Source organism: Mustela nigripes, chromosome 13 (genome assembly GCF_022355385.1).
Source record: "Mustela nigripes isolate SB6536 chromosome 13, MUSNIG.SB6536, whole genome shotgun sequence".
Lineage (NCBI taxonomy): Eukaryota > Metazoa > Chordata > Mammalia > Carnivora > Mustelidae > Mustela > Mustela nigripes.
Genome location: NC_081569.1, coordinates 83,962,939 through 83,984,259, shown reverse-complemented (window position 1 = coordinate 83,984,259; position 21,321 = coordinate 83,962,939). Strand labels below are relative to the sequence as shown.

General features: G+C 36.8%; 1 protein-coding gene across 6 annotated transcripts in view; it reads left to right on the top strand.

Moving 5' to 3' along the window:
* Nucleotides 1-21,321, top strand: part of RALGAPA1 (Ral GTPase activating protein catalytic subunit alpha 1) — a 246,928-nt gene that overhangs the window by 167,621 nt on the left and 57,986 nt on the right. For all 6 annotated transcript variants that reach the window (XM_059373090.1, XM_059373085.1, XM_059373089.1 and 3 more), the window contains one exon: nucleotides 5,188-5,311. In XM_059373090.1, coding sequence (XP_059229073.1) covers nucleotides 5,188-5,311 — 124 coding nt within the window. The remainder of the gene's footprint in view (nucleotides 1-5,187; nucleotides 5,312-21,321) is intronic.

Here is a 21,321-nt window from a genome sequence, read left to right as displayed (position 1 = left end):
TAATAAGCAATTTAAAAGATTACAGCAGTTTTAGATTTACAAAATAATTAATTGCAAAGTACAGAGAGTTCCCACGTACCCTTTTCCTCCTACACATACTTTTTTCTGTCTCTTGTATCAGTTTGATAACATCTGCTAAAATTGGTCAAACAGTTCTGATACATTAACTGAAATCCATAGTTTACCTTAGAGTTTATTCTCAGTGTTGTACATGGTGTATGTTTCAACAAATGTAAAGTAACAGATTATCTACCATTATAGTATCCTATAGAATAGTTCACTGCCCTAAAAATCCCTTGAGTATTATATCCCCTAATTTAATACTGCTGTCTGTTCTCTAAAATGTTCTTCTCCCCCCTGGCTTCTGTAACACTACAGTTCCCTCATTCAACTCCTAATTCTGGAATTACTCCAAGTTTGTCTTTATTGGCTTATCTTTTACCTCGGAACCCCCTAACATAGTTATTCCTCTCAATGGGATATCCCAATTCTCAATCCCGTTCTTTCCATGTACTTCTGTCTGTCAGTTCTCTGTCATGATTGTGCTTCTGCGTATTACAAAATTTCACCTGCCTCCTTATTTCCATTTCCAGGTCACCAATTTGTTCCCAAATCAGATCCTCCTCATAATTTTCTTGACTATGTTTAGAAATATCATTTCAGTCACGAAACTTGACCATTTCCTTTCTCTTGTCCTTAGATTTTTGTAACTGTTGCACCAGTTCTTATTATCCCTTCTTCTGTCTTTGCTTTTCTTGCACCCAACCCCTTGACTCATGTCTTTACAACTTTAAAGAGACTGTTAGAAAAGGCAAGAGATGAAGTCTATCAGCACCATTTTTCCAACAGCATTTGCTCACTTGGCATCTCTGTCACATTTTGGAAATTCTTGCAGTATTTCACACCTTTTCATTATATTCGTTATGGTGATCTATTATCACTGGTTATGACTTGCTGAAAACTCAAATGATGGTTAGCATTTTCTAGCAAAAAGTGGTTTTTAAATTAAGGTATGTGCTTTTTTTAGACATAATGCTATTGCACACCTAATAAACTATAGTGAAGTATACACATAACTTTTATAAACCCTTTATTGCTGTATTCACTTTATTATAGCCTAGAACTAAACCTGCAGTATTTTTGAGGTATGCTTATACTTTTCTAATGGACTAGAGAGGAAAAATAAAAAGTGATGTTGTTTATACTCTTACCTCCCTGGACCATTTATAGATCCTTTATTTTCTTCAACTAGATTAATTGATGCCTGTTCCTCTTGGTTGAAACACCAGATTTTCTAATTTCAAATCAAAATTTGTGTTATTCTTTCTTTTTCTTTTCTTTCTTTCTTTTTTTTTTTCTTTTTAAAGATTTTATTTATTTAACAGAGAGAGACATAGCGAGAGAGGGAACATTAGCAGGGGGAGTGGGAGAGGGAGAAGCAGGCTTCCCACTAAGTGGAGAGCCCGATCTGGGGCTTGAGCCTAGGACCCCAGGATCATGACCTGAGCTGAAGGCAGATGTATAACAGACTGAGCCACCCAGGTGCCCCTGTATTATTATTTCTATCACAGTGTATATGCCGGGATTCAGAAGTCTTATAACTTAGTAGACTTCAGCTTGAATTTTCCAATAGTAAACTCGTAATATTTTGCCAGTTCTATACATACTCTTACCTGGTTACATGTAAGTTGCATGTTTGTTAATTTTATGGCTTTTTTTTCTGGTATCTTTCCTTAGTTACTCATTATTATACATATTAAGTTAATGGCAATATACCAAACAGTTTGGCAGCAGTAGTTAGGTAAATAGAAAAATAAAAGGGAATGGTGAAAGATTAAAATTTGACATGAAGGGCAGCTGAGTTCTGCTTTTACAAATTGTAGGAAGGTTATAGATAATATAAAGGTGATTTCTCTTTTACTTTTGCATTGTAAATGTTAGGGCCAATTTAATGTTAAAATCTGTTTAACTATTAGGGCCTGCTTAGCCAGAGCAACTCCATATTGCCTAGGTAGCTATGTTGTTGTTTACATCCACGGACTTCATTCCGGGTATAAATGCCCCCGTAGTTCCTGGTATGGTTCCGGGTATCAATTCCGGGAGTAAACGCCTTAACAATAGAAGCCACGTACCTTGGGTCTCCGGTTATGCCCTATAAAACCAACCTGTGAGATCAGGAGGGGGTTGCTCTCTTCGGAGGCAGCCCTGGCCAGTCAGTCTGACTTCTAATGCTTGGAATAGAATAAAGCTTCATATAACTTTCACTTTGTCTCAATCTTGTTCAAACCCCTGGCTGGTTAGTCTAACTTCTAATGCTTGGCATAGAATAAGCCTTTGCATAACCTTCATTCTGTCTCAGTCTAATTCCTTTGATAATGGACCCCAACAGTAAAGATTTATGTCCTATTTTTTTCCTACATGGCACATACCTTTCTTCCTGCTTTTAGATTTATGTAGTACTAGGTGAACATTTCTATTTAAGTCTTAACCAATTTTATAAATTGTGATTTATGAGTTCTAATCGATAGCCCTATGCCTGAAAAAAATTTTTTGAAATAATTCAAGAATTACTTGGATTGTGAAACAGAAACAGAGTAAGAACACTGAGAAGTTCCCTTTCTGCCATGATCAAAATTTACATGTAGTGGATCATGCTTCCAAGTTAAATTCCTAACAGTTTTCTTGTGATATACGTCTTCCTTTTTTTTTTTTTTTTTTTTGAGATGTACTTCTTATACCACACATTTTGTTCATTTTAAAAGTATACATGTTTTTAGTATATTTACAGGGTTGTGCAGCTGTCATAACAACCTGATTTTAGAACATTTTAGTTCCTTCAAAAAGAATCCCTTACCCATTACTAGTAACTCCCCATTACCGCCAACCATCCTCTTCCCCCACTCCCCAGCTGTGGACAAAGTTAATCTACCTTCTATTTCTATAGATGTGCCTGTACTAGACATTTCATATAAAAGGCATCAAACAATATATGGTGTTTTGTGGCAGGCTTCTTAGCATAGTGTTTTCAGAGTTCATCCATACTGCAGTGTGTCTCAATACTTCATTCTTTCTTATACTGAGTAATATTCCAGTGTATGGGTATTTTGTTTATACATCCATCAGTTGATGGACATTTGGGTTGGTTTTACTTTTTTGATATTATGGATAATGCTGCTGTGAACATTCATGTACAGTTTTTTGCCATGGATACTAGATTTATAAACTTTCTTATAAGACTTTATATTTTTAAACCTTACATTAAGATCTAATGTCCTTTTTGTTTGTTGTTTTTGGTGTGAGGTAGGAAGTTGCAAGGTAACAGTCCACCTTCTTTATTTTGCTTGTACATATCCAGTTGCCCCAGCACTATTTGTTGAAAAGATGCTTCTTTTGCCATTGAGTTGTTATGGTATCCTTGTCAGAAAAGCAGTAGATGACAAATATAAAGGTTTATTTCTAGATCAAAGATTCTGTTCCATATACATGTGTTTGTCACTTCTTATCACACTACCACAGTGCATTGATTGCTGCGGCTTTGTAGCAAGTTTTAAATTTGGGAATTATGAATCCTACAACTTTGTCTTCTTTTTCAAGATAGTTATGGATATTCTGGATCTTTTGTATCTTTCTATGAATTTCCTAGAGTAACACCCTCACTCGATAAGTGAACAGTTAGGGAAGGATTGGCAGTTCTTCATCTTAGCTTTCATCTACTGGTATGTGACCTCTAGCCTATTGGTAAGCTAGAGTGGGGAAAATTGGCACAGACTCAGCCTTTTGCACCTAGAGCTTCCATTGTAAGAGAGAGAGCTGGATGAGTTAAGGGAGATGTAGTTCTCTCAGTCACAGCTGCCTGGAATAGATCATGTGTAGCATGGATCTCAGGAAGATGAGAAACACAGCCAGCAGCCTTCTTCTCTCAGGATGAAACCATATTCCCAGTCCTGGAACTGGAGGAGTGAGGGAACCCTTATCTTGATCTGAGTAGAATGCCCAAGGTATAATGCAGAAGTAAAAGGGTGAGGTAAGGGAGCAGTCATGGCTCAGATGCCAAAAACTCATTTTGTTCTTACTAGATTTGGTAGGTTTTCTTGAATAAATGTTTTTCCATTTGCTATATGCCCTCAGGATAATATGCAGAGAATTTAAATGATTTTATAGAAATTATTTTCACCACTTAAATTGTTTTGCTTGAGAAAGACTCCACTGAGATACTTATTTTGTAATTCTGGAAGGCACACCCCAATTTTATTTTATTATTTAGGTTAGATTATCCTAACAATACAATGAATATACCAAAAGTTGCCTAAGTGTTCCCACCATAAAGTGAAATATTGCCATTAGTGAAAGTAGCTAATAATCTTTGTTCCTGATTTTAAGTTGCTGATGTTGAAACCTGCAATCATGACCTTACAAATTTCTCAAGATAGGAAAATCTGGTTATCTGACTAACTTTTTAAAATAATTTCAGTTCTTACTTGTTGGATCTGTTTTTTTTGTTTGCTTCCTAATTTCTACATATTATAGTAGTGAAAACATTACCTCTGGTCATAGAGTTCATTAGCTTTGTTAAATCATCCTAGACCAAATGTAGTGTGCCCTAGTTAACTTGGAAAGCCAAATGTCATATGAGAAATTTGTTTTTATTATTTTTTAATTTGAAAGAATGTAAAAAGAAAATGTCTAAGAGCTTTTCACTTATTCCATACGATTCTGTAATATTTGTGTATAAATTTCTTATTCTGCCCTTTGAAGAAATAGATCATTTATCAGTCATCTGTATACTACTACTTAGTTTTATTTCTAAAATACATGCATTTAACTCTGGGATTTTAGCCACATTGTACAACAGATAATTCCTCAGATGCTTCATGTATTCACATGTCTTTCCTCTCTTTCTCCTTTTCATTTGTCAGACTCACTTGCCTTCACCCAACTCAGTGTTACTGTCTCCTTTAAGTGTCTCTCTGTTTCTCCAGTCAAAAGTAATCACACCTTTCTTTCGTTCTACTGGCAAGTTTATAACTTTTCTAATTTTTACTTATAATTACATACCTTCATCAGTAGATTACAAGATTTAATTCATTTTCATCTTTTTATTGCTACATACTTTGTACATTGGACTTAATTATTGGGTGAATGAATAAATTAATGATTAAATGAATGGTGTTATCTTTTGTTTTACAGTCGAGAGACCCACAAGATCGCAGTATTTTATGTTGCTGAAGGACAAGAAGACAAACATTCCATTCTCACCAATACAGGAGGAAGTCAAGCATATGAAGATTTTGTAGCTGGCCTTGGTTGGGAGGTATTGTCTTTAAATAATACCAGATATCATTGTATTTTTATTTGGAAGCAATGGTTTCTTATTTCTTTCTAGCTTATTTATTTATTTATTTATTTATTTATTATGTTAGCACCATACAGTACATCATTAGTTTTTGATGTAATATTCCATGATTCATTGTTTGCATATAACATGCAGTGCTCCATGCAATATGTGCCCTCCTTAATACCCATCACTGGGCTAACCCATTCCCCCACCCTCTCCCCTCTAAAACCCTCAGTTTGTCTCTCAGAGTCCACAGTCTCTCATGGTTCATCTCCCCCTTCGATTTACTCCTCCTTCATTTTTCCCTTTCTTCTTCTAATGTCTTCCGTGCTATTCCTGTGTTCCACAAATAAGTGAAACCATGTGATAATTGACTTTCTCTGCTTATTTCACTTAGCATAATCTCCTCCAGCCCCATCCATGTTGATGCAGAAGCTATGTATTCATCCTTTCTGATGGCTGAGTAATACTCCATTGTATACATGGGCCACATCTTCTTTATCCCTTTGTCTGTCGAAGGGCATCTTGGCTCTTTCCACAGTTTGGCTATTGTGGACATTGCTGCTATGAACATTGGGGTGCATATGGCCCTTCTTTCATTACATCTGTATCTTTGGGGTAAATATCCAGTAGTGTAATTGCTGGATCATAGGGCAACTCTATTTTTAATTTTTTCAGGCATCTCCACACTGTTTTCCAAAGTGGCTGTATCAACTTACATTCCCACCAACGGTGTAGGAGGGTTTCCTTGTCTCCACAGCCTCTCCAGCATTTGTTGTTTCTTGCCTTGTCAGTCTTTGCCATTCTAACTGGTGTAAGGTGGTATCTCAGTGTGGTTTTGATTTGAATTTCCCTGATGGCAATGAAGAACATTTTTTCATATGTCTGCTAGCCATATGTATGTCTTCTTTGGAGAAGTGTCTGTTCATGTCTTCTGCCCATTTTTTGACTTGATAATTTGTTTTTTGGGTGTTGAGTTTGAGAAGTTCTTTATAGATCATGGATATCAGCCCAAGGTCAAAGAGGTTGCTGCCTGTGTTCTCCTCTAGGATTTTGATCAATTTCTATCTCACATTGAGGTCTTTAATCCATTTAGAGTTTATCTTTTTGTATGATGAAAGCAAATGGCCAAGTTTCATTCTTCTGTATATAGCTGTCCAATTTTCCCGGCATCATCTATTGAGGAGACTGCCTGTTTTCCATTGGATATTTTTTCCTGCTTTGTCAAAGACTATTTTACCGTAGAGTTGAGGGTCCATATCTGGGCTCTCTTTTGTTCCCTTGATCTGTGTGTCTGTTTTTGTGCCAGTACCATGCTGTCTTGTGATCACAGCTTTGTAATATAGCTTGAAATCAGGCAACATGACGCCCCCAGTTTTGATTTTCTTTTTCAACATTTCCTTGGCGATTCAGGGTCTTTTCTGGCTCCATACAAAGTATAGGATTATGTGTTCCTGCACTTTGAAAAATGCCAGTGGTATTTTGATTGGGATGGTGTTGGAAGTACAGATTGCTCTGAGCAGCATAGTCATTTTTAAAATGTTTGTTCTTCCAATCCATGAGCATGGGATGTTTTTCCATCTCTTTGTGTCTTCTTTGATTTCTTTCATGAGTGTTCTGTAGTTCCTAGAGTATAGATCTGTACCTTTTTGGATAGGTTTATTCCAAGGTATCTTAAGGTTTTCAGTGCTATCGTAAATGGAATTGATTCTCTAATTTCTCTTTCTGCAGTTTCATTGTTAGTGTATAAGAAAGCAACTGATTTCTGTGCACTGATTTTTGTATCCTGCCACATTACTGAATTGTTGTATGAATTCTAGTAATTTGGGGGTGGAGTCTTTTGGGTTTTCCACGTAATGTATCATGTCATCTGTGAAGAGAGAGATTTTGACTTCTTCTTTGCCAATCTTAATACCTTTTATTTCTTTTTTGTTTTCTGATTGCTGTTGCTGAGACTTCTAGTACTAAGTTGAACAATAATGGTGAGAATGGGCATCTGTGTTGTGTTCGTGATCTTTAGGGAAAGGCTCTCAGCTTTCCCCCATTGAGAATGATATTCACTGGATTTTTCATAAGTGGATTTTATTAAATTGAGGCATGCTCCCTCTATCCCTATACTCTGAAGAGTTTTAATCAGGAAAGGATGCTGTATTTTGTCAAATGCTTTTTCTGCATCAATTGAGAGGGCCATATGGTTCTTCTTTCTTTTTTTATTAATGTGTTCTATCACATTGGTTGATTTGCGAATGAGAACCACCCTTGCATCCCCAGGATAAATCCCACCTAGTTGTGGTGGATAATCCTTTTAATGTACTATTTGGTCCTGTTAGCTAGAATCTTGTTGAAAAATTTGGCATCCACACCCATCAGGGATATTGGTCTGAAATTCTTTTTGATGGGGTCTTTGCATGCTTTTGAGATCAAGGTAATGCTGGCCTCATAGAGTCTGGAACTGTTCCTTCTCTTTTTGTTTTTTGAAACAGCTTCAGGAGAATATGTATTATTTCTTCTTTGAATGTTTGGTAGGATTCCCCAGGGAGTCTGTCAGTTCTTGGACTCTTGTTTTTTGGGAGGTTTTTGATCACTGCTTCAATCTCGTTACTGGTTATCTATCTATTCAGGGTGACAGTTTCTTCCTATTACAGTCTTGGGAGTTTATACATTTCTAGGAGTGCAACCATTTCTTCTTCGTTGCTCGACTTATTGGCATATAGCTGTTGATAATAATTTCTAATTACTGTTTCTATTTCCATGATGTTAGTGTTGATCTCTCCCCTTTCATTCATAATTTTATTAATTTGCGTTCTTTCTCTTTTCTTTCGGATAAATCTGGCCAGTGGTTTATCGATCTTATTCATTCTTTCAAGAACCAGCTTCTAGTTTCGTTGATGTGTTCTACTGTATTTCTGGTTTCTAATTCATTGATCTCTGCTCTAATCTTAATTATTTCCTTTCTCATGTGTGGGTTAGGCCTAATTTGTTGTTGATCCTCCAGTTCGTTAAGGTGTAAAGATAGTATGTGTATTTGGGATTTTTCTGGGGTTTTTTTTTTTGTTTGGTTGGTTGGGTTTCTTTTTTAGCAAGGCTTGGATGGCTATGTATTTCCCCCTTAAGACTGCCTTTGCCATATCCGATAGGTTTTGGACTGATGTGTTTTCGTTCTCATTGGTTTCTGTGAATAGTTTAAGTTCTTCTTTGATTTCCTGGTTGGCCCAAACATTCTTGAGCAGGATGGTCTTTAGCTTCCAAGTGTTTGAATTTCTTCCAAACTTTTTCTTGTGATTAAGTTCCAGTTTCAAAACACTGTGATCTGAGAATATGCAAGGAATAATCTCAGTCTTTTGGTATTGGTTGAGACCTGATTTGTGACCCAGTATGTGGTCTCTTCTGGAGAAAGTTCCATGTGCACTTGAGAAGAATGAGTATTCTGTTGTTTTATGATAGAATATTCTGTATATATCTATGAGATCCATCTGGTCCAGTGTATCATTGAAAGCTCTTGTTTCTTTGTTGATTTTCTGCTTAGATGATCTTTCTGTTGCTGAGAGTGCAGTGTTAAGATCTCCTACAATTAAGGTATTATTATCAATATGTCTATTTTGGTTAACAGTTGGCTTATGTAGTTGGCTGCTCCCATATTGGGGGCATAGATATTTACAATTGTTAGATCTTGTTGGATAGATTCTTTAAGAATGATAGAGTGTCTTTCTATATCTCTGACTATAGTCTTTAGCTTAAAATCTAATTTGTCTGATAGGAGAATTGGTTCCCCAGCTTTTTTTTGCAGTCTGTTGGCATGGAAAGATGGTTCTCCATTTCTTCACTTTCAGTCTGGATGGATGTATCTTTAGGTTCAAAATGAGTTTCATGTAAACAGCATATGGATGAGTCCTGTCTTTTTATCCATTCTGCAGCCCTGTGCCATTTTATGGGAGCATTTAGGCCTTTCACATTGAGAGTGATTATTGAAAGGTAAGATTTTATTGTTATTATGTTGCCTGTGAGGTCCTTGTTTCTACAGATTGTCTGTGTAAATTTCTGTTCTATATCACCCTTGGGGTCTTTTTCCTTTTATAGAACCCCCCTTTTATATTTCTTGAAGGCTGGCTTAGTGGTCATATATTCTTTCAGTTTTTGCCAATCTTGGAAGCTGTTTATCTCTCCATCCATTCTAAATGACAGCCTTGCCAGATAAAGTATTCTTGGCTGCAAGTTCTTCTCATCAATACCCTGAATATGTCTTGCCAGCCCTTTCTCATTTGCCAGGTCTTTGTGGACAAGTCTGACGTTATTCTGATGTTTCTCCCTCTATGTAAGGAATCTCTTCCCACTAACTGCCCTTATGATGGTGTCCTTGGTTTTAAGATTTGTGAGTTTTATTACTACGTGCCTAGGCGTTGGTTTATTCTCCTTGGTCTTGGGAGGTGTTCTCTCTGCCTCTAGGACACAAATGCTTGTTTCATTCCCCAGATTAGGGAAATTCTCAGGATTTACTCAAATATTTCTTCTAGTCTTCTCTCTCTCCACCTTCTCAGGAATCCCAATAGTCTGACATTGTTTTCATGGATTCTAAGCTGTTTGTTCCAGACCTCCTCCTGATCCTTCTTTTCTACCAGTTTGTCTTCTAGATCACTAATTCATTCTTCTGTCTCATTTACCATAGCTGTTAGAGTATCTAGATTAGATTGGGTCTCATTGTTATCATTTTTAAGTTCTGCCAGATCCGCTCTCACTTTTGCCTTTAGAGAATATATGTTGCCATTAATAATTTTCTCCAACCTGGCTATTATCTGCATAACTATTATCCTGAAGTTTATTTCTGACGTCTTGTTTATATCTATATCCATTAGTTCTATGGTAGAGGTCACAGTCTCTGAATTTTCCTCTGTTGGGGGTTCCTCCACTTAGTTATTCTGTTGAGGGGTAGTTGAAGGAATGTACCTACTGCAAATTATTGCCCACAACCCAAGCAAGATAACACCTGTGTTATAGGGACCTTATGGTTGTTGGCCTATTGTTCTCTTAGCCTGTCTTCTTGGGGAAGGGCCTGCTGGGCTATTACTCAGGCAACCCTATTTGGACGGAGTTGCCTTGTCCCCCTTTGGTGGGGGATAGGCTCAATGCAAACCAGTTTTGGGGGGCTTTTGTTCCATTGTGGCTTTCCCTGGCAGCTTTCTGTGTCTGTTCCAAGTGTCAGAGCAGAAGTGACCATATCCAAACTTGTGTCTCAGAACAGAGAGACCGCAGCCTGTTTTTCTGTAAACATTCCAACCACATTGCCTCCATTTTTGTCTGTGCTGCTAAAAACTGCAACATCCTTGGTTGTGTGCCTCACACCAGTATTCCCAGCCCTCACTTCCAAGTCTAGGCATGCATGTCTCTGCCCTTTGTGCAACCACCAGTTTTGTCAGTTTGCCCACACACACCCCGCAGCTCCAGGTTTCAGTCTGGGGTCTGCCCTCAAGTCTCTCCCGATGCTCCAGGTCTTCAAATCTCTGCCCAGTCCCCAGCGCAGGAGGGTTTTGTGCTCTAGTGGTGCAAGATCCTGGAGGCTCCCTCCCCCTTCCATTTAACTTCCAATAGCTGCCTACAGAATCACAACTCCCCGTTTCACACCACAAAATCAACTATAGGAGATATTCTTTTGAGAGAGATTTGGATATATTCTTACATCTCTGGCTGATTTCATAGGTGCTCAGAGTGGTCTGGTAGATATCCAGCTCAATTCAGGGGACCTGTTGAAATAGGGTTCCTTACTCTTCTGCCATCTTATTTTAGCTTATTTTAGAAGAAATTACTTTAGGAGACTCAACAACTTAATGCCAGGTGTGTTACTGTTTCTGCTTTATATCCTATTTGCAAAGACAGAAGCAGTTTGGACTTTGAAAGGAAAGTTGTTGACTTTTTTTTTCATAAGTGAATATATTGTTAGAGAGTACTAAACTCCTAGGTTTAGGAGATCTGGATTTTCTTCACAATTGTGACCAATAGACAAGTGATCTCCAATTAAGATATGAATATCTTCAGCACTATACCAAGGCTTTTAGGAGGCACATTGACTTGGTTAGTTTTGAGGAGATTAATTTTCAGATCCTGGATTTTACTAAAATTAATGCCTTAGAACGCTTCTACAGTCTTAGCTTTTCTGTTCTTCAGCTCTGTAAAAGAAAGGCATACCATACACTCACCCAAGTCCTATATTGCCCCAGAAGGTTTGTCACCCAAAAAAAGTTCATTCAAGAAGGCATGTCCTGAGGGGGGGTCTCTGATGGCAAGTCAGGAAATATTAAAAGGTACTGCATTTTCTGTCATTCTAGCAACCAGCTCATGTCAAGGTTCCTGTATCAAATATGTCTATCTTAGAGTTGTAACGCAGAAGAGAGGTATTTGTCATGAAGATTTGCATTAATATGTTCAGTTAAATTGACACATAAAGTGTCAGACATTTTATAACAGAAAGTGAATTTGATGATAGCTGATTGATTTGTCATTAAGTTAATAGCAGGCATTTTTTCTATATTGTATCAGCCAAATCTGTAGCTCTACAATTTGATGAAAATATATTTAAAGGACAACTACATGTAACATACAATACACTGGAAATTATTTCTTTTGCAACAGTTTAAACTTGTGATGAAATTTTTCATATAGTTGTCAATTTAATACATAGTTTTAAAAAATTCTTGTAGAGAGTGCATGAGCAAAATTGTTGAAGACCACTGCACTAGACTATCAGCCCCTCCTAGAGGGCAGGTACTTTATCTCACTTTCATTTTAAAAGACATCCAAGTGCCTTGTACAGTGTTCAGTACGTAAGTCTTTATTATTCAGTATATGTTTTTAAAGATTTTATTTATTTATTTGACAGAGAGAAATCACAAGTAGATGGAGAGGCAGGCAGAGAGAGAGAGGGAAGCAGGTTCCCCGCCGAGCAGAGAGCCTGATGCGGGACTCGATCCCAGGACCCTGAGATCATGACCTGAGCCGAAGGCAGCGGCTTAACCCACTGAGCCACCCAGGCGCCCCTCAGTATATGTTTTTAATGGCTTATCTTACATGGTATTTCTCTTTAAGCGAATTACTTGGGGTGTTTGTTCCTGTTTGCTTGTTTGTCAAGTGTAATATACTTTATGTAACAAATATGATGTGAATCTCAGTTGAGATGAGGCATGTGAAAGTGCTTTGGAAACTGTAAGTAAAAATTATAAATAGATTTTCTATTAAAAAAAAACACAGAAAAGTATTAGTAAAAGCAAGAGACATTTGAAAAAAGAACAAAGTGGGAGTACACACACTTCCATATTTCAAAACAGTACAAAATAATAATCAAACAGTATGGCACTTGTACCAAGGATAGATGTATTGCTCAATGGAATAGAATTGAGATTCTAGAAATAAATCTATACATCTGTGGTCATCTGGTTTTTGACAAGTACCAAAACTATCCAGTGGAGAAAGAATAGTCTTCAATAAATGGTGCCAGAACAACTGAATAGCCACATGCAAAAGAATGAAGTCGAACTCTTCCCTCACACACACCATATATATATACATGTATATGTGTGTGTGTGTGTGTATACACACCATGTATATATATATATACAAAAATTAACTCAAAATAAATCAAGAACCTAATTGTAAGAGCCAAAAGTATAAAACACTTTTAAGACAATAGGAGGTAAATTTTCATAACCTTGGATTTTGCTAAGATTTCCCCCCCCCCCTAGCTTTATGGAGCTATAGTTAATACATAAAAGGGATTCTTACATTTAACACTAAAAACTTGAACAGCAAAGGAAAAAATAAATAAATTGGATTTCAGGGCACCTGGATGGCTCTGTTGATTAAGTGTCCAGCTTTTGGTTTCAGCTCAGGTCATATCTCAGGGGCTTGAGAACAAGCCCCATGTTGGGCTCCCCACTCAGTCGTGAAATCTGCTTCAGATTCTTTCTCCCTGTCCCTCCCTTTCTTACCCTACCCACTCACACACTGTCTCCCTCAAATAAATAAATAAAATCTTTAAAATAAGTAAATAAATAAATAGGATTTCATTAGACTTTCTTTAAACTTTGGTGCTTCAAATGAGACTGTAAATAAAGTGAGAAGACGGTCTACCGAATTGGAAAAATAATTGCAAATCATATATGTGATAAGGGACTTGAATCTAAAATATACAAAGAACTCATACAAACCAATAATTAGAAAACAACTGATTTTAAAAAATCAACAATTAGAAAACAACGGAGTTAAAAAATTAAGATCTGAAGGAACATTTTTCTTAATAAGATATGCAAATAACCAATTAGCTCATGAAAAGATAATTGACATCATTATCAGAGAAATGCAAATCAAAACCACAAAAAGGTACTACTTCCTTGACTAAAATCAAAAAGTAAGATAATAATAGTTGTAGGCTAGGATTTGGTACAATCTGAACCATGTTACACTGCTAATAGGAATGTGGAATGGTATAACTGCTATGGAAAATGATCTGGCAGTTCATCAAATAGTAAACACTGAATTACTGTATGATCAGAAATTCCACTCTTAGGTAGATAGATACCCAAGAGAAATGAAATGATATATCCAGACAAAAACCTGTACATGGATGTTTATAGGAACATTATTCATAATAGCCAAAAAGTGGAAGCAACGCAAATGACCATCAATGGATGAATGGATAAAATATGATATTCATATAATGGAATATTATTTGTCCATGAAAAGGAATGAATTATTGACATGGTCCAGTGTAGATATACCTAGAAAATATTATGTTAGATGAAAGAAACCAGTCACAAAGACATGTGATAGGGAGATAGCTAAAGGGTACAGGGTTTCTTTTTGATGAAAATGTTCTAAAATTGACTGTGGTAATGATTGCACATATCTGTAAATATACTGATACCCATTAAGTTGTACAGTGGGAAATTTCATTTCTATGAAGATCAAAGAGACATAATCTCCTTATTTGTCACACTTAAGTACAACAAAAACTCTAGACATTATATATAAACAAACATAAAAAGACTCCTGAAGGTGAAGAGGAAGACAACCAACTTAGGACCGTGGAATGACATGATGATGGGTTCTCAAGGTTTTCTCTTTGTCTCCTGTATCTCCAAATTGGATCTGAAATAGGAATCTAGAAACATCAACAAGCACTGACCAAAAGAACCCCAACAAAAGTCCTCTTTTTCTAGGCAAAAGCCCAGGAAAGGAGCAACCTAGAAAGACAAAAAACATTTAGACAGTAACTGCTCTGCTCTACTGTTCCAACCAAACACGGAAGAAAATACTATGACTCCCATCCCCATGCCTGACAACACAGGTCAGTTAGGGAGCCTAGCCTATCACCATCATAACACTGCAATGAGGGAATCCCAACACCACACGAGTAGAGAAGGCCAACCAGAAAACCAATATTTTTATCTCTGTCAGCTGATCATGTCCCTCCCCACACCCCCCCCCACAATGTCAGTGATGACTACTTGAGGATCCTGGAATTCTCTCCCTACCCAGCATATGAGGTGCTCTTCCTCCCCACCAGGATAGATGAGAGGAAGCCTACTTGGAGAAGTAGGCCTTTTACCATCACCCAGCAGTAATAAGACTAACCCTACCAGTAATGACTAATGTTTCCTCAGTGGACACCACATAGGAAACCAGAACTCCTAATCCCACCTAAAAGTAATGAGGCGCTCCCCTATGCAGTTGTCCACCTGCCTATGGTGAAGCAGTAACCACCTTGCTATTTTGAGAGAGCTGTGTCACGAAACAGCCAGCTGAAACAAGTCTTAAATAAGATTCATAGTCTTATGATATAAAAATGCCCAAGCATTGATCAACTATCATACCAAGACCCAGCAAGGTCTCAAACTGGATGAAAAGAAGAAAATACATAGTAACACCAGATGACAAAGATTTTGAGGTAACCATAATAGACATACTTTGACTAGCAATTAGGAATACAGTTGAAATAAATGAAAAACAGAAAATCTGAAAATTTAACTACTGAAATAAAATCAGTAGATATGCCAGCAACAGAGTTAGGTAGAGATGGGGGTACAGAAGAATCAATAAACTGGAAGAAAGAACAATAAAAAATGTAACTAGCAGAGGGAGAAAAGGCTTAAGTACAATCAACAGAGCATCAGAGACCTATGGGGCTATGACAAAAGATTTAACATTCCTGTTATGTGAGTCCAAAAAAGAGAGAATAGGTTGGGTCTGAAAATTACTTGAAGAAATAATGTTGAAAATTTCCCAAATTGGCAAGAGAAATAAAGTGAATAAAGCTACAGATTAGAGAAGCTGTGTGAAACTCAAATAAGATAAATTGAAAGAAATCCATACAAGACACATCATAATTAAATAAGAAATCTCAAAACTTAAAAGCATCTGGGGAGAAGTTGTTTTTTTATCTATAAGGAGAAAGTAATTAGAATAATAGGGAATTTCTTATCAGGAACTATAGAAGTCAGGGATGACTGGGTGGCACAGTCAGTTAAGCGTCCATCTCTTGGTCTTGGCTCAGATCTTCAGTTCAGGCCTTCATCTCAGGGTTGTGAGTTCAAGCCCCACATTGAGTTCCAAGCTGAGCAAAAAACAAAACCAAACCACAAGAAACAAGCTATAATAGCCATAGAGAGTAACTATTTTTCAACTGCTGAGAGAAAAATTCTCAACCAGGCTCATATTAGCTAGTGAAGGAATGAAGCCAAACATTCTCAGATGAAGGAAAACTTAGAGAACCTGTTGCTGGCAGACCTACCCTAAAAGAACAACTAAACAAAGTTATATTAACAGAAAGAAAGCAATAGAAAGAAACTTGTAACATTAGAAAGAAAAAGTTTGACAAGAAAAAATATGGGTAAATACATTAGGCATTACTTTTTCTCTTGGGTTTTCTTAATTATGTTTGATGGTGCAAAAATTATTTCTGATGTGTTTCTAAGTGTAATGCCATGAAAATATTCATGACAATTATATTACAAACAATTAAGCATACAGGGGCATAAACTGAGGCAGGGTTTGTTAGTTCACTCAAATTGGTGAAGTGACATTGGTAGACTGTGATAAGTTATGTATATATAGTCTAATACCAAGAGCAACCACTTAAAAATAAATCAAAAAATACATTCAAAGAATGATAAATAAAAATGGAATTCTAGAAAATGTTTAAGTAATCGACAGGAGGCAGGTAAAATAAAGAAATGAAAAACAGAAAATAAACAGGAAACAGTAAAACAGCAGGCTTAAGCCCTAACATATCAGTAATTACATTAAATATAAGTGGTCTAAAAATACCAATTAAAAATTATCAGAGTGCATTAAAAGATAAGACCCCTCCTCTGTGCTATGTAAATTATATTCACTTCAAATATTTTAATATAGGCTGGTAGAGAGTAAAAGGATGGATAGGGTGCCTAGGTAGCCCAGTTAGTTAAGCATCCAACTCTTTATTTCAGCTTGGGTCATGATTTCAGGGTTGTGAGATTGAGCCCTCCATCAGGCTCCATGATCAGTGCGGAGTCTGCTTGAGATTCTCTCTCTCTCCTTCTGCCCATCCCCTGCATGTTGTCTCTCCCTCTGTCCCTCCCTTTTCTCTCTCTCAAATAAACAACTCTTTAAAGAAAAAACTAAAAGGATGTCAGAGTTCTATCATGTAAGCATTAATCAAAGGAAAGCTATAGTGGTTACATTAGTATTAGCTAAGGGAGACTTCAGAGCAGAGAGAATTTCTAGAGATGGTGATATTATAAAATGGCAGTCCAAGAAGACATAGTATGTGCTCAGCAAATAACACAACTGAAAAATATATGAAACAAAACTGATAGAACTAAAAAATGAAATAGACAAATCCATAGTTATGGATAGAGACTTCACCTCTTTCTCAACAACTAAAAGAAGAGCCAGGCAGAAAATCAGCAAGTATATAGAAGAACTCAACAATACCATCAAGCAACATTTATAGAACACTTTACCCAACATCATTGCAATACATATTCTTTTCAAGTGTCCATGGACCATATACCAAGATAGACATATTAGACCATAAAAAACACTGCAGCAAACTTAAAAGCGTTGAAATCATTCAGTATGTTCTCTAATTACAGTGAGAAAAAATGTGAAATCATTAGCAGAAAGATAATGGGAGAATCTCCAAATTCTTGGCAAAGTTACATAGTATATAATTCTATTTATATAACATTCTTCTAACATTTTAGAATTTAAATTCAGTTAATTAACATATAATATATTATTGGTTTTAGAGGTACAGGCCTGGATTTATCTGTCTTATGTAATTCCCAGTGTTCATTACCTTACATGCCCTCCTTAATGTCCATCACCCAGCTACCCCATTGCGCTACCCCCCTCCCCTCCATTAATCTTCAGTTTGTTTCCTATGATTAAGAATCATTTATGGTTTGTCTCCCTTCCTGGTTTCATCTTGTTTCATTTTTTCCACTGTTCCCCTATGATCCTCTGCCTTATTTCTTAAATTACACATATCAGTGAGATCATATGATAATTGTCTTTCTCTGATGGACTTACTTCACTTAGCATAATACCCTCTAGTTCTGTCATTGCAAATGGCAAGATTTCATCTTTGATTGCTATGTAATAGTCCTGTGTGTGTGTGTGTGTGTGTGTGTGTGTGTGTGTGTATGCATATCATATCTTCTTTATCCATTCATCTGTCGATGGACATCTGGGCTCTTTCCATAGCTTGGGTTTTGTGGACATTGAAACTATAAATATAAGGGTTCAGGTGCCCTTTTGGATCACTACATTTGTATATTTGGGATAAACACCCAGTAGTGTGATTGCTGGGTCATAGGGTAGCTCTATTTTCAACTTTTTGAGGAACCTCCATACTGTTTTCCAGAGTGACTGCACCAGCTTGCATTCCTACCAATAGTGTAGGAGGGTTCTCCTCTCTGTACATTCCAACCAACATCTGTCATTTCCTGACCTGTTAATTTTAGCCATTCTCACTGGTGTGAGGTGGTATCTCATTGTGGTTTTGATTAGTATTTCCCTGATGCAGAGTGATGTTGAGCATTTTTTCATGTGTCTCTTAGCCATTTGTATGTCTTTGGAGAAATGTCTGTTCATGTCTTCACTGACATGAAGAAGACATGAAGAAGAAGTTCATGTCTTCTGCCCATTTCTTGATTGGAGTATTAGTTCTTTGGGTGTTGAGTTTGATAAGTTCTCTCTAGACTTCGGATACTAACCCATTATCTGATACGTCATTTGCAAATATATTCTCCGATTCTGTTGGTTGTCTTTTGGTTTTGTCAACTGTTTGCTTTGGTGTGCAAAAGCTTTTTATCTTGAAGAAGTTCCAGTAGTTAGATTTACCTTTATTGTCCTTGCCTTTGGAGACATGTATAATAAGAAGTTGCTGTGGCCAGGTCAAGTTGCTGCCTGTGTTCTCTTCTAGGATTTTGATGGATTCCTGTCTCACATTTAGGTCTTTTATCCATTTTGAGTATATTTTTTGTGTTTAAGGAAATGGTCCAGTTTCATCCTCCTGCATGTGGGTGTCCAGTTTTCCTTACACCATTTGTCGAGGACACTGTCTTTTTTCCATTGGATATTCCTTCCTGCTTTGTTGAAGATTAGTTGGCCATATTGTTGAGGGTCCATTTTGGGGTTCTCTGTTGTGTTCCATTGATCTATGTGTCTGTTTTTGTGCCACTACCATATTGTCTTGATGATTACAGCTTTGTAATAGAGCTTGAAGTCCAGAATTGTGATGCCATCAGCTTTGGTTTCTTTTTCAACATTCCTTTGGCTATTTGGGGTCTTTTCTGGTTCTATATAAATTTTAGGATTATTTGTTCTAGCTCTGTGAAAAAAAGATGATGGTATTTTGATAGGAATTGCATTGAATGTATAGATTGTTCTAGGTGGCATAGACATTTTAGCAATATTTGTCCTTCCAGTCCATGAACATGGAACGTTTTTCCTTGTTTTTATGTCTTCCTCAACTTCTTTCATGAATGTTCTATAGTTTTCTGAGTACACATCCTTTACATCTTTGGTTAGGTTTATTCCTAGGTATCTTATAGTTTTGGGTGCAATTGTAAATGGGATCAACTCCTTAGGTGCAGTTGTAAATGGGTTCAACTCCTTAGGTACAATTGTAAATGGGATCTTTGTTAGTATATAAGAGTGCAATTGATTTCTGTGCATTGATTTTATCTGCCACTTTGCTGAATTCCTGTATGAGTTCTGGCAATTTGGGGTGGAGTCTTTTGGGTTTTCCACATAGAATATTATGTGTTCTGGAAAGAGTGAGAGTTTAACTTCTTCTTTGCCAATTCAGATGCCTTTTATTTCTTTTTGTTATCTGATTGCTGAGGCTAGGACTTCTAGTACTACGTACAGCAGTGGTGATGTGGACATACCTGCCGTGTTCCTGACCTTAGGGGAAAATCTATGAGTTTTTCCCCATTGAAATGATACTTAGTAAGGGCTTTTCATATATGGCTTTTATGATATTCAGGTATGTTCCCTCTGCCTCTACACTGTGAAGAGTTTTAGTCAAGAAAGGATGCTGTACTTTGTCAAATGCTTTTTCTGCATCTATTGAGATGATCCTATGGTTCTTGTTCTTTCTTTCATTTATGTGGTATATCACATTGATTTGCAGGTGTTGAACCACATTTGCAGCCCAAGAATAAATCCCACTTGATCATGATGTATAATCCTCTTAATGTACTATTGGACCTTATTGGCTAGTATCTTGGTGAGAATTTTTTCGTCTTTGTTCATCAGAGATATTGGTCTGTAATTCTTTTTGGTGGGGTCTCTGTCTGGTTTTGGGATTGAGGTACTGCTGGTTTCATAGAAAGAGTTTGGAAGTTTTTATTCCATTTCTATTTTTTTAAAAAGCTTCAAAAGACTAGGTATTAATTCTTCTTCAAATGTTTGGTAGAATTCCCCTGGGAAGCCATCTGGCCCTGGGCTCTTGTTTGTTTGGAGATTTTTAATTATTGCTTCAATTTCCTTGCTGGTTATGTGTCTCTTCAGGTTTTCTGTTTCTTTCTGTTTCAGTTTTGGTAGTTTATATATCTCTAAGAATGCATTTCATCCAGATTGCCTAATTTGTTGTCATATATTGCCCATAGTATGTTCTTATAATTGTTTGTATTTCTTTGGTGTTAGTTGTGATAGCTCCTCTTTCATTCATGATTTTATTTATCTGGATCCTTTCTCTTTTCTTTTCTTTTTTTTTTTTTTAAGATTTTATCCATTTATTTATTTGACAGACAGAGATCACAAGTAGGCAGAGAGAGAGAGAGGGAAGCAGGCTCCCTGCCAAGCAGAGAGCCCGATGTGGGACTCGATCCCAGGACCCTGAGATCATGACCTGAGCTGAAGGCAGTGGCTTAACCCACTGAGCCACCCAGGAGCCCCTCTCTTTTCTTTTTGATAAGTCTGGCCAGGGGATTATCAATCTTACTAATTTTTTCACAGAACCAGCTCCTAGTTTCATTGATCTGTTCTATTCTTTTGGGTTTAGGCTTTATTTGCTGTTCTTTCTCTAGCCCCTTTAGGTATAAGTTTAGGTTGTATATTTGAGAACTTTTTTATTTCCTGAGAAAGGTTTGTATTGCTATATACTTCCCTCTTAAGGCCACCTTTGCTACATCCCAAAGATTTTGAAGAGTTGTCTTCTCATTTTCATTAGTTTTTGTGAATTTTTAAAATTCTTCTTTAATTTCCTGGGTGAACCATTCATTCTTTAGTGTGGTCTGAAAATATGTAGGGAATGATCCGAGTCTTTTGATACTGGTTAAGAGGAGGATTGATCCAAAATGGTGGTGGAATAGGAGATCTGAATTTCATCTGGTCCCAAGAATTCAGCTAGCTAGCTTTCAAATGATTCTAAACACCTGTGAACTCAGCCAGAGATCTAAGGAGAAAAAAAAATAGCTGTAGTTCTATGAATAGAAAAGTGACCACTT